The sequence below is a fragment of the Fukomys damarensis genome, unplaced genomic scaffold, assembly GCF_012274545.1.
Source record: "Fukomys damarensis isolate Sample0158 unplaced genomic scaffold, DMR_v1.0_HiC HiC_scaffold_5, whole genome shotgun sequence".
NCBI classification, from domain to species: domain Eukaryota; kingdom Metazoa; phylum Chordata; class Mammalia; order Rodentia; family Bathyergidae; genus Fukomys; species Fukomys damarensis.
In genome coordinates, this window is record NW_022900917.1 from 15068581 (window position 1) to 15081256 (window position 12676).

The window sequence follows — 12676 nt, forward strand, 5'->3', positions numbered from 1 at the left end:
ATGTTTTTTAAGGCATTCAGATCTAGCCTTTTTGCCATGGAAACCCTTCCAGTAGTTTAGGCAGTTTTGTACAGAAAATGTACTAATCAGTGTATATAATATTGGTAGTGCTGAGCAATAAAAAGTGAGCAAAGCTTTGGCCAATAGGAAGAAGTTAGTGTTCAAATAAAGAAGTTGCTTCTGAGCCTTTTGATAATGTACAATTGCCTAGTCTTTTTTTTTTTTTACCCTTGATGAGATGGTCTCATTATCTAGTGCAGATTAACCTTGAACTTGCTGAAATCCTGCTTCAGCCTCCTGAGTGTTAGAAGTGCTAGGATTACAGGTGTGCACCACGAGGCCCAGCCACCTAGCCTTATATTGGTCCTTAAGTAGATTGAATATAAAAGAATCATGGTTTCATGTTGAGCAAAAAGGTGCTTTTAAATTTAATGAAAGTAGGAGAGAGTGTTTCAGACATGTATCAGTAATAATTAAATTTCATATTTTGGACTTGTCTTTGTGCGTTATATAATGTAAATTTAGATGAGTGTTTGATACTTGAAAGGTTCAGCAATCTTGGAATTTAAGAAGAGTTCAGCTGCGAGACTAAGTGCCTACCCGCTCCACCCACAATATATTTTTTTGTTGTTTTGAGATAGTCTCTTATGCAGTTCAGCTACTCACTATGTAGCTCAGGCTGGCCTCATACTCATGGTTCAGCCTCCAGAGTACTGGGATTACAGGTGTGCACCATGCCCAGCTAGCTGATAATAATTTTAAGGGACCAGAAAAAGTTATGAAGTAATACTCATTTTAAAAATTTCCTTCTTGCAGCGGAGCGTGCTTTGGACACCATGAATTTTGATGTTATAAAGGGCAAGCCAGTACGCATCATGTGGTCTCAGCGTGATCCATCACTTCGCAAAAGTGGAGTAGGCAACATATTCATTAAAAATTTGGACAAATCCATCGATAATAAAGCACTGTATGATACATTTTCTGCTTTTGGTAACATCCTTTCATGTAAGGTAAGCAAAACTGTGACAGATAAACATTTACAGGGTTTAGCTACTTTTAGTGTGGTTCCTGAAATAGCAACTGCTATCAATGGCTGTCTTTACTAAATATGGTACCTGAGGTTAGGTAGCTAACATTGTCTCTGAACATTGAGAGATGTTAAGTCAATAGCAAGTAATGAAAAATGAGTACATTTTTTTCCCTAGGTGGTTTGTGATGAAAATGGTTCCAAGGGCTATGGATTTGTACATTTTGAGACACAGGAAGCTGCTGAAAGAGCTATTGAAAAAATGAATGGGATGCTCCTAAATGATCGAAAAGTGTAAGTAGAGATGTTGAGTTGGTATTTCAATAGTTTTTAGTAGTTCCAGGTTCATTCATTTTTAAAGTTATACATTTGTGTTTTGAGTAGAGATAACAGCTAGAGTGAAAATGAGTCACATTTGATAGGTTTTATAATTGTATTTTCTCCATATATGGTATGACATGGAATAACAGTGAATTTAATATAATTGGTCAAAATGAAAACCATAGAGAAACAGAAGATAGGTAAGCAGGGATACAAAGCTTTTTCAAATACATTGTTGCAGAACCAGAAATCCAGACACATTTTCTTGAGATGCTAATTCAGCCTATTTTATTTTGAGGAGACTGAGGCTAAAATAATTTGAGTTATTGTTCTGACAGATGAGCAGACCTACGTATCCAGTGTGCCAAATTCTCAGTCTGTTCTCTTGGCCACTATTTATTGATGGGAGCATAAAAATGGAGGATTAAATCAGAAGTTTATACAAGTTAAAAAGTTGCCAGCTTTGATGACATCTATAAGGCAGTTTGCTAAATACAAGTTTTATGGTCTAAAAAATGATGAATCTTAATCTGGGTAAATTCACCTATAAGGTCATGTTGTAAATAACCTGAGTTCTTATTGCTGTGTGAACTACAATGATAGCATGTGCTTTGGATTGTGTTTTTGTAAAGCAGCTATATCACTCTTTAAGCACATCAGGTTTGTGTAGTCTGTGTCACTACCATGATTATAGAAAGATGTCATAATGTATAAAGAACCCTACAAGTCTGTAAGAAAATGGGCAAATCACTAAAGTCAGTTACACTCTCGTATTTTGAGAAATAGCTCATCTTTAAAATTAGATTAATAATTCATCATTTCATACTATAGGTTGAGTGGGGCTATACCAAAAATCTGGGGTCTAGAGTGTGAAACTGTTAGAGCCCAATGTGATGATAAAATCAGGTTTGGGGATGCTCAACCAGTAAAAATTAAAAATATTTCAAAATCCTAAACACTGAGGTCCCAAGTGTTTTGGGGTTACTCAACATGAGCTCAGTAAGCAACACTTTTAGAGAAAAAAATGTAAAAGAATGTCCAGTAATGGGAAGATCCAGATGAAGACTGTTTATTGCTGGTTTGAGGTATATAAAGATGAAGTATTTTGGAAAGTAGTCTGTATGACTATATGTATGAATTATCTTAAGCTCTTTTTAAACTATGGTGTTTGTAGTTCTGCCCTAAGAACAGATACAAAGTTGGGCAGCATTATGTGCACAAGAGCAGAATGTTGTGGTTCTACAGTGAATGTTAGATCCCATTGAGAACATTAATGAAGGTAATATGGTGGAGAAGCCCCACCATAGTTTCAAGGAGGATAGAGAAATGAAACCATGGTATCTCTCTATTAATGAATGTTCTTGAAGCACTAGAGAAGGAAAAGAGTCACAATTTGAGTGGGGTCAGGGCAGATTGTTTTTCTCTTTTACCTATTTATTACTGTGTTCCAGTGTTTGCTTCAGATGTACAACTGAAATATTACTGTGCTCCATAACATGTGTACTGTTTTTATATGAGGGAGATTTTCAAGTCATGCTGTTTATGCGTCAAGAGTTAAGCTAGGCCATTGTATACTACAGCACAGAATTAGGAAGTTAAGGTTTCTGTTTAGAGGATGGCAAAGTGCAAGAGACACTTAAAAGCAACAATGATGAAAGCTTTTACTTAGGTCTTTTAACTGTACACAGTTAACTTGTATTGATAGGAATGATCCCCTTGAAACCTGGGTTAACTAGAGAAGAAGGGAAAGTATATTAAAATATTCAGGTTTAATCTGAACTATGTAAAGTAGAACCTAATGTTATAGTCCTTACATATTTTATTAGATTTGTTGGACGATTTAAGTCTCGTAAAGAACGAGAAGCAGAACTTGGAGCTAGGGCAAAAGAGTTCACCAATGTTTACATCAAGAATTTTGGAGAAGACATGGATGATGAGCGCCTTAAGGATCTCTTTGGCAAGTTTGGTAATGTGTCTGAATTAAATTTTTATACTCAAAGTTCTGAGTAATTGCTCTATGCCCAGTTTTGCCTTAATACAATACTTGCTAATAATGAAAGAATAAGTGAGCTGAGACTTACGTGGTACTTAAAAATACTTGGAGTTAGTTGAATTAAGCTACCGGCCATTATGCTAGAGTAGCATGTAAAGAGAATTCTGTCTAGTTGAGATGAAAGGTGAATTGGATTAGCACATAAGGTGCGACTGAATTCATTAAAATAGACTTGAGGACCTAGGATGTGGAACACTTGCCTAGGATTATGAGGCCCAGGTTTCTGTTCTCAGTGGTGCCCCCACCACACGCAAAGAATACATTCATTTTGAAAGGTTTTACTGCATTAGGATGCTGGCTTTAATGCTTTTATAGAGCCCATCTCATAGAGGCATCCATTTGACACACTCATTTGCAGTCTGTACTTAGAGGGCAGGCAGACCAGCCAGCTTTAGGATATTTGGCCATCTCCCACAGCAGCATGGTTGAGTGATTTAGAACAGTGACTCAAACATTCAGGTTTTCCAGTGATAACTCCTTGGGATGGTGTAAAGCCATGAGATCTTAACATATTTTTTTCTTGCCTTTTAAAGTAACTTCATTAATCTTGAATTCAGTGAGGTATGAACTAGCTTTAACTTTAAAGTGAGATCAGAAAATGAACTTTTGTGTGCATTTGCAGATATTAGCTTGACCTCGCCTTTTGGTTTTCTCATTATAGAAGTGGTTTGTTTTTTTAGTACTTCAAATAGTAAAGAATTAGGAAATGCAAAGTTGAAAAATTTTTTTGTTTTTTGTTTTGTTTTGGTACCTGGGCTTGAACTTGGGACCTTGTGCTTGCAAGGCAGGCTGCAGCGCCACTGAGCTAAATCCCCGGCCTGAAATGCAAAGTTTATTGCCAAGCTAGCATGCCATGTTGAACCCTCCCTTGAGAACAAATTATTTTGCCCAAAGCCAAATCATTCAAAATGTAGAAAGGGTTGACATTTTGCCCCAAATTCTTTGTCTTGATTTCATTTGTCTTGATCCTAAATCTCTTAAAATCAGAAGCTATTTCTACAGTTGGATTTTGTTAACCAGTTATCATGAAGGAGTATGTTGTGAGTCAATGCCATTATTTCAACGTGTGGGATACTTTCAGTTTTGTTTCACAAATCAGAAATTTGCTGTATGGTCTTAGAGGCACAGTAAAAAGAAAGGATAAGGGCTGGGGATTTATAAATGCTCAGTGGTTCAGCTGCCTGCTTTGTTTGCATGTGTGAGGTACTGAGTTCGATCCCCGGTACCAAAGAAAAGAAAGGATACCTTTGCCTGTCCATCTTCTAATTCCTAGTCAGATGTGATTTTTAAAAACTTTTTCCTACCCTACTTGCCTGAGATATCACCATCACATCATTGTGTCTTCCATTTGAAGCGGGTAAAGGGAGACATACCTCCTCTTCCAGGGGGTCCCACTAAGTATTTCCTCTATTCCCTATTACATTGGACCAAGGACAGCGTAAGTCTTTATTCTGAGATCAAAGAAACACCAAATTGTTATCTTTTTTTAAAAAAGGCAGCTGTGGACTAAAACTAAGAATAGTATTTTTGAGTTGGGTGAAGTATGTATACCTCAGAATGGAAAGAAAAATCCTTTTAGTCTTTTCAGAAATTTACTTTCTTAGTATAAATAACGGGTATTTGAAGAGACTGGTGACTGGAGTATGGGAGGTTTGGAGAATGTCTGGGGTCTTAGAATTATTTTATCCCATTTTTTTCTTCCATGGCTTTGCTTTTGTATATATTTGTATATATTTGTGAAATATATAAATTGTGTGGAATATTTTTGAATTATTCAAAACATTTTTTAGGACCTGCCTTAAGTGTGAAAGTAATGACTGATGAAAGTGGAAAATCCAAAGGATTTGGATTTGTGAGCTTTGAAAGGCATGAAGATGCACAGAAAGTAAGACTTTAAATATAATTAAATACAGTGTTATGTTTCTGTAGGCTGCAGTAAGGGAGTAAAATTGTATTGCACTTAATGTTCAAATTTTATATGTATGCCAATGGCTATTTTACATACATCTGTTTTCAATTACTTGCTTTTTGTTTTTTTGAGACAGGGTCTAACTATGTAGTCCAAGCTGGCCTTGAACTCACTGTGTAGCCCAGGCTGGCCTCGGGTTTAGAGCAATTCTTCTACCTCAGCCTCTTGAGTTCTGGGACTCCCAGCATGCGGCACTATGCCCAGCTTATTTGCATTTTTATACATTGATTTATTTTAAATTGGAAGCCTGTATTCGCCACTAGACTTCTAGATCGTGGGAGGATGGGTTTACCCTTAACGTTTTGTAATTTAAAGTTGTTGATTAAGTGTTTTGATTTCTCTAAGGCTGTGGATGAGATGAATGGAAAGGAGCTCAATGGAAAACAAATTTATGTTGGTCGAGCTCAGAAAAAAGTGGAACGCCAGACGGAACTTAAGCGCAAATTTGAACAGATGAAACAAGATAGGATCACCAGATACCAGGTTCATTTTTAATTGAACAAGCAAAATAAGACAGGGATGAGGAATCCTATTTTACGTTCATTTCAGTTACTGCCAGGTAACTGAGGGTTTGAGAGTGGGAAAGAAGAACATGGGATGGGAGAAAGTAATAGTAGGCCTGCTTAGGTTATCACTGTGGGTTTTTTCTTTTTCTACAGTTTTCTTAATTCTTTTTAGGGTGTTAACCTTTATGTGAAAAATCTTGATGATGGTATTGATGATGAACGCCTCCGGAAAGAGTTTTCTCCATTTGGTACAATCACTAGTGCAAAGGTAAAAGGCGTATGATTTTTTTAAAAAGATTTGCGGACAAATCCCTGCCTGTGTAATGTATACTTGTTTTGTAAACAAATAGTCAAATAATTTTCTTCCAGAAAAATACCAGATCGTTCATTCTAGATATCAGGATTTTGCTTCATTATTTCTAAAACTTAATACTTTGCCTGAAGGTAGGGGAAGAGTGCACAGGAAAAACTTTCATTCAGTGATCTGAAATGACCCCATGGCTAGTGTTCCTGCTGAGCTTCTTCTGACAACCCTATTGACTGACCTAGGGGCCTTCTAGACAGGAAACAGAAAATTGGATAGGGGCAAAGTGGATAACTACAAATTACAAGTACCATGGTGTCCTTGTATTTTGCCCTGTGCTTTTCTAAGAGTATTTGGAATATATATGATAGAATATTCCTGAGTGTCTATGTGCCACGCACTTTCTGAAAAATTGAATATTATGTCAGTTTATGTTGATTGTAGCATACCATTTTTTAAAGGACAACTTTTATTAGTCTTTTGTGAATTCTTCAAAGGGAAGTGAAAGGGTTGGTAGAAATTTATTTTGGAGGAGGAGGTCATTTGTTAATGCTTTGTAAAAAAATTTATCAAGACAAAATATTAAGCAGGAAAAGTAACCCCTTCCTTACCCAGTTTGTTAAAGGAACAGTCAGTTTACTGGAAATCCCATACCTGGATAATTTCCCATACTGTTCAGATGTTTTTTATGTATGTATAAATAGCTTTTAGAAAATGGAATCAAGTTATATACATAATGTGACTTGCCTTTTTAATAGACAGAAATGCTTATTTGTTTCAGGTATTTTTTTTCCCTAATGGCTAAATAATTCATTTGTTTTACTGTGCAGTACTTTGATAGACATTTGGATTGCTTTGTATGTTTCCACTGTTAAAAACATTGCTCATAACATTCTTGCATCTAAATTTCCAGAGTTAGAATTCTAGTTAGTGGTAATACTGTTTGTATTTAAAATTGCGACAACTAAACAGTACCAAAAATGGCTGAACAAATCATTGTTTTTAACTGATGTGTCAGTTGAGTTCAAAGTCATGTCCCATCTTTTTTTTTTCTTTTTTTAATGATGTGCTTTCATGTTTACTAATTTTGCCTTTTCATGTTAAATATCTATGGTCTTGAAAAGTCACTGTCTACTGATCTGCTTCACTTCCCCCAGCTTGCCTAAGATAATGCAAATGTATAGCTTGCCCTTAATATTGGAGATTAAAGAAGGAGTAATGAACCTGAGGGGGTGATTGTAGCCCTAACAGGGTTTAGTTACTTGACTGTAGTTACCTCTAAATGGTAATGCTCTTTTAGTGCCTCATTCTACCATTGTATTAACTTTATTTGTTTTCTTTTAATAGGTTATGATGGAGGGTGGTCGCAGCAAAGGATTTGGTTTTGTATGTTTCTCCTCCCCAGAAGAAGCCACTAAAGCAGTTACAGAAATGAATGGTAGAATTGTGGCCACCAAGCCACTATATGTAGCTTTGGCTCAGCGCAAAGAAGAGCGCCAGGCTCACCTCACTAACCAGTATATGCAGAGAATGGCGAGTGTACGAGCTGTGCCCAACCCTGTGATCAATCCCTACCAGCCAGCACCTCCTTCAGGTTACTTCATGGCAGCTATCCCACAGGTAGGTTTTAGGAGAACAAAGATGCTTTGATTGTGAATGATGATTGAACTAGGAAAAAAAAAAAAAGTGCCCAAAGGTGGATGAGAGGCCTGATGTTTTTGAGAACATACACTAGTTATATTATTTGCATTTTTCTAAGATGGTAAGTTGACTTGCTTGCTCCTCTTACAGACTCAGAACCGTGCTGCGTACTATCCTCCTAGCCAAATTGCTCAACTAAGACCAAGTCCTCGCTGGACTGCTCAGGGTGCCAGACCTCATCGTAAGCCTTTTAATTTTTTTAAAATTAAGACGAAATTGGATTAAAAATATACACGAGGCAAATTAAGCTGTTCTATTGCAGTAGTATATTAATGATTGCTTTTCATAATTTATGGCTGTGGATGTTCATTTCAGATCTTCTTTTAAAAAATAAAACCAAAGTTCTTTACCTACCATTCCTGTTTTAGTGAAGTAGTAACATTTATACTGATCTTGGGAATAGATGAAACTCTTAATGTTTGGGTACTAAGTAGATTTTTTGGTTTTTGGGTTTTTGCTATATCGTTCAGGCTGGCCTCAAACTCATGCTTCAGCCTCCCTGAAGCTGGGATTACAGCCATGTGCCACCACACTCAGCCAAGCGTTTTAAATTTGAGACTTTGTCCTGTGGGACAGAAGTGGTATTTATTGCAGGATATCTTGATAGCATATGCTCCATTATCTTAGATACTAATAAATACTGCTTATTGTATGAATTCATGTTTTTATCTACCGATACTCTGATTTGATGAGTGAGAAAATACAAAGTTGAAACTCAGCTTCAGAAAATTTATATTTGGTCACTTCCAAGCTTTTGTGCAAACCTCAGCTCTGTAATAGCAGCATACCACTTTGAGTGAGGTTTCACAGCTGATAATGTTGCTCCTGTCTTTAATGTAGCATTCCAGAATATGCCCGGTGCTATCCGCCCAGCTGCTCCTAGACCACCATTTAGCACTATGAGACCAGCTTCTTCACAGGTTCCACGAGTCATGTCAACACAGCGTGTTGGTGAGTCTCACTTGACCCCATCTGTAAAAATTGATTTCCAGTTCGAAATAGCAAGAAAAAAATTGAAAAACGGTTTTATTTTTCAGCAAACACATCAACACAGACAATGGGTCCACGTCCTGCAGCTGCTGCCGCTGCAGCTACTCCTGCTGTCCGCACCGTTCCCCAGTATAAATACGCTGCGGGAGTCCGCAATCCTCAGCAGCATCTTAATGCACAGCCACAGGTTACCATGCAACAGGTGTGCCTGTAATAATTTCTCTATAAAAGTGACAGTGCTTGGTGGAAATAGACATGAAGGCTACTGCTCCCTACCTGAGTGCTTAACCTGTGTGGGGACATCTTCATAATAGATGTTGTGTGTAGACTGTTTTATGTCTTATACTAAAATTAGACGAGCAGTCACCATTCTCAGTTGTGTGGTTTGGGAGTTGTGTGAAGGAGATGTCAGGAAGAAGGGAAGGGAAGTTTAGAGTGTTTGAATTAGTATCTTCTGAAATGTGGACTATGGTGGTTACAACAATATGAGACCAGAGAATACTCTGGGTCTTCTTTGAACACATTGGTGCTCAAAGCTACCTTAGCCTACATTTCTAACTCTCAGCCCCTACTTGTGTATATCTAAGTTATCACTTTGGTGATTGTCCATTGGTGACTATTTATACGTGCTATTCCTTACGTACTTAAAAGTTTTCCTATTTTATGTCTAGCCTGCTGTTCATGTACAAGGTCAGGAACCTTTAACTGCTTCCATGTTGGCATCTGCCCCCCCACAAGAGCAAAAGCAAATGTTGGGTAAGTGTCTAACTTTGTCACTTGCGGAGAGTAGGAAATACAAAGCGCCCTTCCTCTGTGCCTAAAAGTGAGAGAGCTGGTACAGTAGAATGAGTATAATAGCGAGTCTGTCTCAGTGCTGGTCAACCTTTTAGACACAGGAGTGCCACGCTGTATGTAACCCAGAACCTGTTTATTTATCGCACAGTACCAGCACAACAATTAAACACATATACTAAAGTATTAGTTTAGAAAAAACTAAACATTAACTCTACATTAACATTTTAAAAAGAAAAACAATAATGTGTGCCATAGGTTTGCCGCTACTGGGGCTGATACTGATACTGATTACAGTAGTGGAGAGCTAGTAATCTAGTTTGTGGTGGTTAAGGTGGTAGAGTATTACTTACCATGAGCCCAACTCTGGGTTTTGGGTTTGTTTTGTTGTTTTTGAAGACAGGGTCTTACTATATAGTTCAGGCTGGCCTTGAACTGATTATATAACCCAGACCGGCCTCAAACTCAAGGCCTCGCGGGTGTTACCAACTCCATTTTTGGAAGAAAGAATTAGAATCAAATAGAATGCAAGATTTTATTTGTTCAGAGCACAGATTTAACAATTTAAAAGACAATAGTCCTAGGAATCACTTTGGCAGATCTTGTTGCCTTTTTTAATTTTTATTTTTTTCCAGTGAAAGACATAATGGAATGGTGAGTTAACGGGTTACCATACACACACACTGTATAATATACAAGTTAGTTTCCTCAACTCAAATGTAGTGTGTGGTAAATTTTATACTGTGTGCGTGTGTGTGTGTGTGTGTGTATGAACTGAAGGAGTTTGAATTTTCAATTCTAGGTGAACGGCTGTTTCCACTTATTCAAGCCATGCACCCTACTCTTGCTGGTAAAATCACTGGCATGTTGTTGGAGATTGATAATTCAGAACTTCTTCACATGCTTGAATCTCCAGAGTCTCTCCGGTCTAAGGTAATTTAAAATTTATAATTTTTTGGCCCGGGGATTTCACTTAGTGGTTCCACTTCCTGCTTCGCAAGCACAAGGTCCTGAGTTCAATCCCCGGTACCAAAAAAAAAAAAAAAAATTGTCTAGTTGGCTCCAAGCTTGTTTTCCAGTGTTGTCTATAGTAATTCTACAGAACATTTACATAGTGCTTGATACAAATCACAGTCACATGAGCTTCAGAAGCATTTATTGTGAATGCTCATAGCAACCTGTGGTGTTTTTTTGTCCCATTTTATAAACGGGGCAGCTGATGTGCAGCGAGTTGAGCAACTGGCCCAGTGCTCACAGTGCTAGGAGGGGGTCAACTGTGTTCAGATTGTCTCAGTTTAACTCTAACACCCAGACTCTAATTCCTGCTGCTTACAACAATTCTTCGCTTTCATCTGGGTATAAGAATTCTCCTTTGTGGGAATTTATCAGTTGGAAACCATTTTCAGTTATTTTTTTTACTGGGCCAGTTTGTTTGGTTGGTCTTTCAGGTTGATGAAGCTGTAGCTGTACTACAAGCCCACCAAGCTAAAGAGGCTGCCCAGAAAGCAGTGAATAGTGCCACTGGAGTTCCAACTGTCTAAAGTGAGTTTTTCTTCTGAGTCATGTTTTCCATCTTGGTTAGAGAGGTAGACATATAAAGGTGGTATAAAAGGAAATTTTACTTACTACCCTGGGGTAGACCCGCATATGGTGTTGTAATTTACATTAAATGGTCTAACAGGTTGGTTCAAAGTTAAAACCTTCTTTCATCAGATGCTGGTTACCACAGTTGCCCTTGGTACTGCTGCTCTTTGTTACTCCCGTGAGATGTTATGTCACTGCACAGCTGAGTACAGCTAATCTCAGGACCAGGGATTCACAAGGCCTTTTTTAAGAGGATTGATAGAAATTAATAGGTTTCAAGGGCCATGTAGCTTCTCTTGGAATTACTCTGTTGCAGTGTAGAAGTAGCTGTGGATGTAAAGAAATGATTGTGTTACAAAAAAACTTTAGAGAAAAAGACAGCAGACTGTATTTGACTATGGCTTTAATTTGCTATTGACAAGTGCCAGTATTCCTAATTCTTTTTCTTACATTTACAGATTGATCAGGGACCATGAAAAGAAACTCGTGCTTCACCGAAGAAAAATATCTAAACATTGAAAAACTTTAAATACTATTGAAAAAAAAAACATTGCAAAATATAAAATAAATAAAAAAAGGAAAGGAAACTTTGAACCTTATGTACCGAGCAAATGCCAGGTCTAGCAAACAATGCTAGTCCTAGATTACTTGATTTAAAAACAGAAAAATAAAAAAAAAATAGTAAAATATAAAAACAAATTAATGTTTTATAGACCCTGGGAAAAGAATTTTCAGCAAAGTACAAAAATTTAAAGCATTCCTTTCTTTAATTTTGTAATTCTTTACTGTGGAATAGCTCAGGATGTCAGTTCTGTTATAAGTAACAGAATTGATAACTGGGCAAGGAAACGTAATTTGGATTATAAAATTCTTGCTTTAATAAAAATTCCTTAAACAGTGCACGGCTACGCTTTTTTAAAACTTACAGTTCTCTTGGCAGTGACGTGTGAACAGGTGATACTGTCATGTTACAGAGCTGGAAGTGGTTGACATAAAAATCTCTTCTGTAGAATTCAGAGGTGCCTTGGTTGTATGTTAAAAGGTGTAGACCATTCATTCCTCTGATGCATTTCATTCATTTAGATTCCAATATGAGTTGTCAGGTTGGGTTAGTTCAAAATCTTACTCTTAGGTGCCAAGGAGTGAGTCCAGAGCTTGTGCATACTGAGCATGTGTTTACCACAGAGCTGCACCACAGCCCTGAACCTTACTGTTGAAGGTCTTTGGTTTGGTAGTGACTGATCTAATTTCCATACACCTTAGTGAGCTTACCACCCAAGATTTTTGTTGAAAATAGGATGTAGGAATTCTGTCTTAACAATGGATTTAGACACGACTTTCAGGCTCATGACATCTATATAAAACTAATATTTCAAGCATTTTGCACTTCTGAGAAGGTGGTCTAGTATTAACCCCTTATCCCATTCTA

General features: G+C 37.3%; 1 protein-coding gene across 2 annotated transcripts; it reads left to right on the plus strand.

Moving 5' to 3' along the window:
• The first annotated feature begins 803 nt into the window (after nucleotides 1-803).
• Pabpc1 (poly(A) binding protein cytoplasmic 1) lies at nucleotides 804-11745 on the plus strand. Of its 2 annotated transcripts, none has more exons than XM_019206822.1 (14): nucleotides 804-1010; nucleotides 1206-1321; nucleotides 3175-3314; nucleotides 5192-5286; nucleotides 5716-5853; nucleotides 6049-6144; nucleotides 7528-7800; nucleotides 7972-8062; nucleotides 8722-8832; nucleotides 8919-9073; nucleotides 9543-9627; nucleotides 10466-10596; nucleotides 11112-11205; nucleotides 11706-11745. In XM_019206822.1, the coding sequence occupies exons 1-13, from the start codon at nucleotides 837-839 to the stop codon at nucleotides 11202-11204; spliced, it is 1698 nt and encodes a 565-aa protein (XP_019062367.1). In that variant the 5' UTR covers nucleotides 804-836; the 3' UTR covers nucleotide 11205; nucleotides 11706-11745. The 2 variants fall into 2 exon arrangements, with proteins under 2 accessions (XP_019062367.1, XP_010617846.1); XM_010619544.2 differs by having other exon boundaries at nucleotides 3175-3305.
• The last annotated feature ends 931 nt before the right edge of the window (nucleotides 11746-12676 follow it).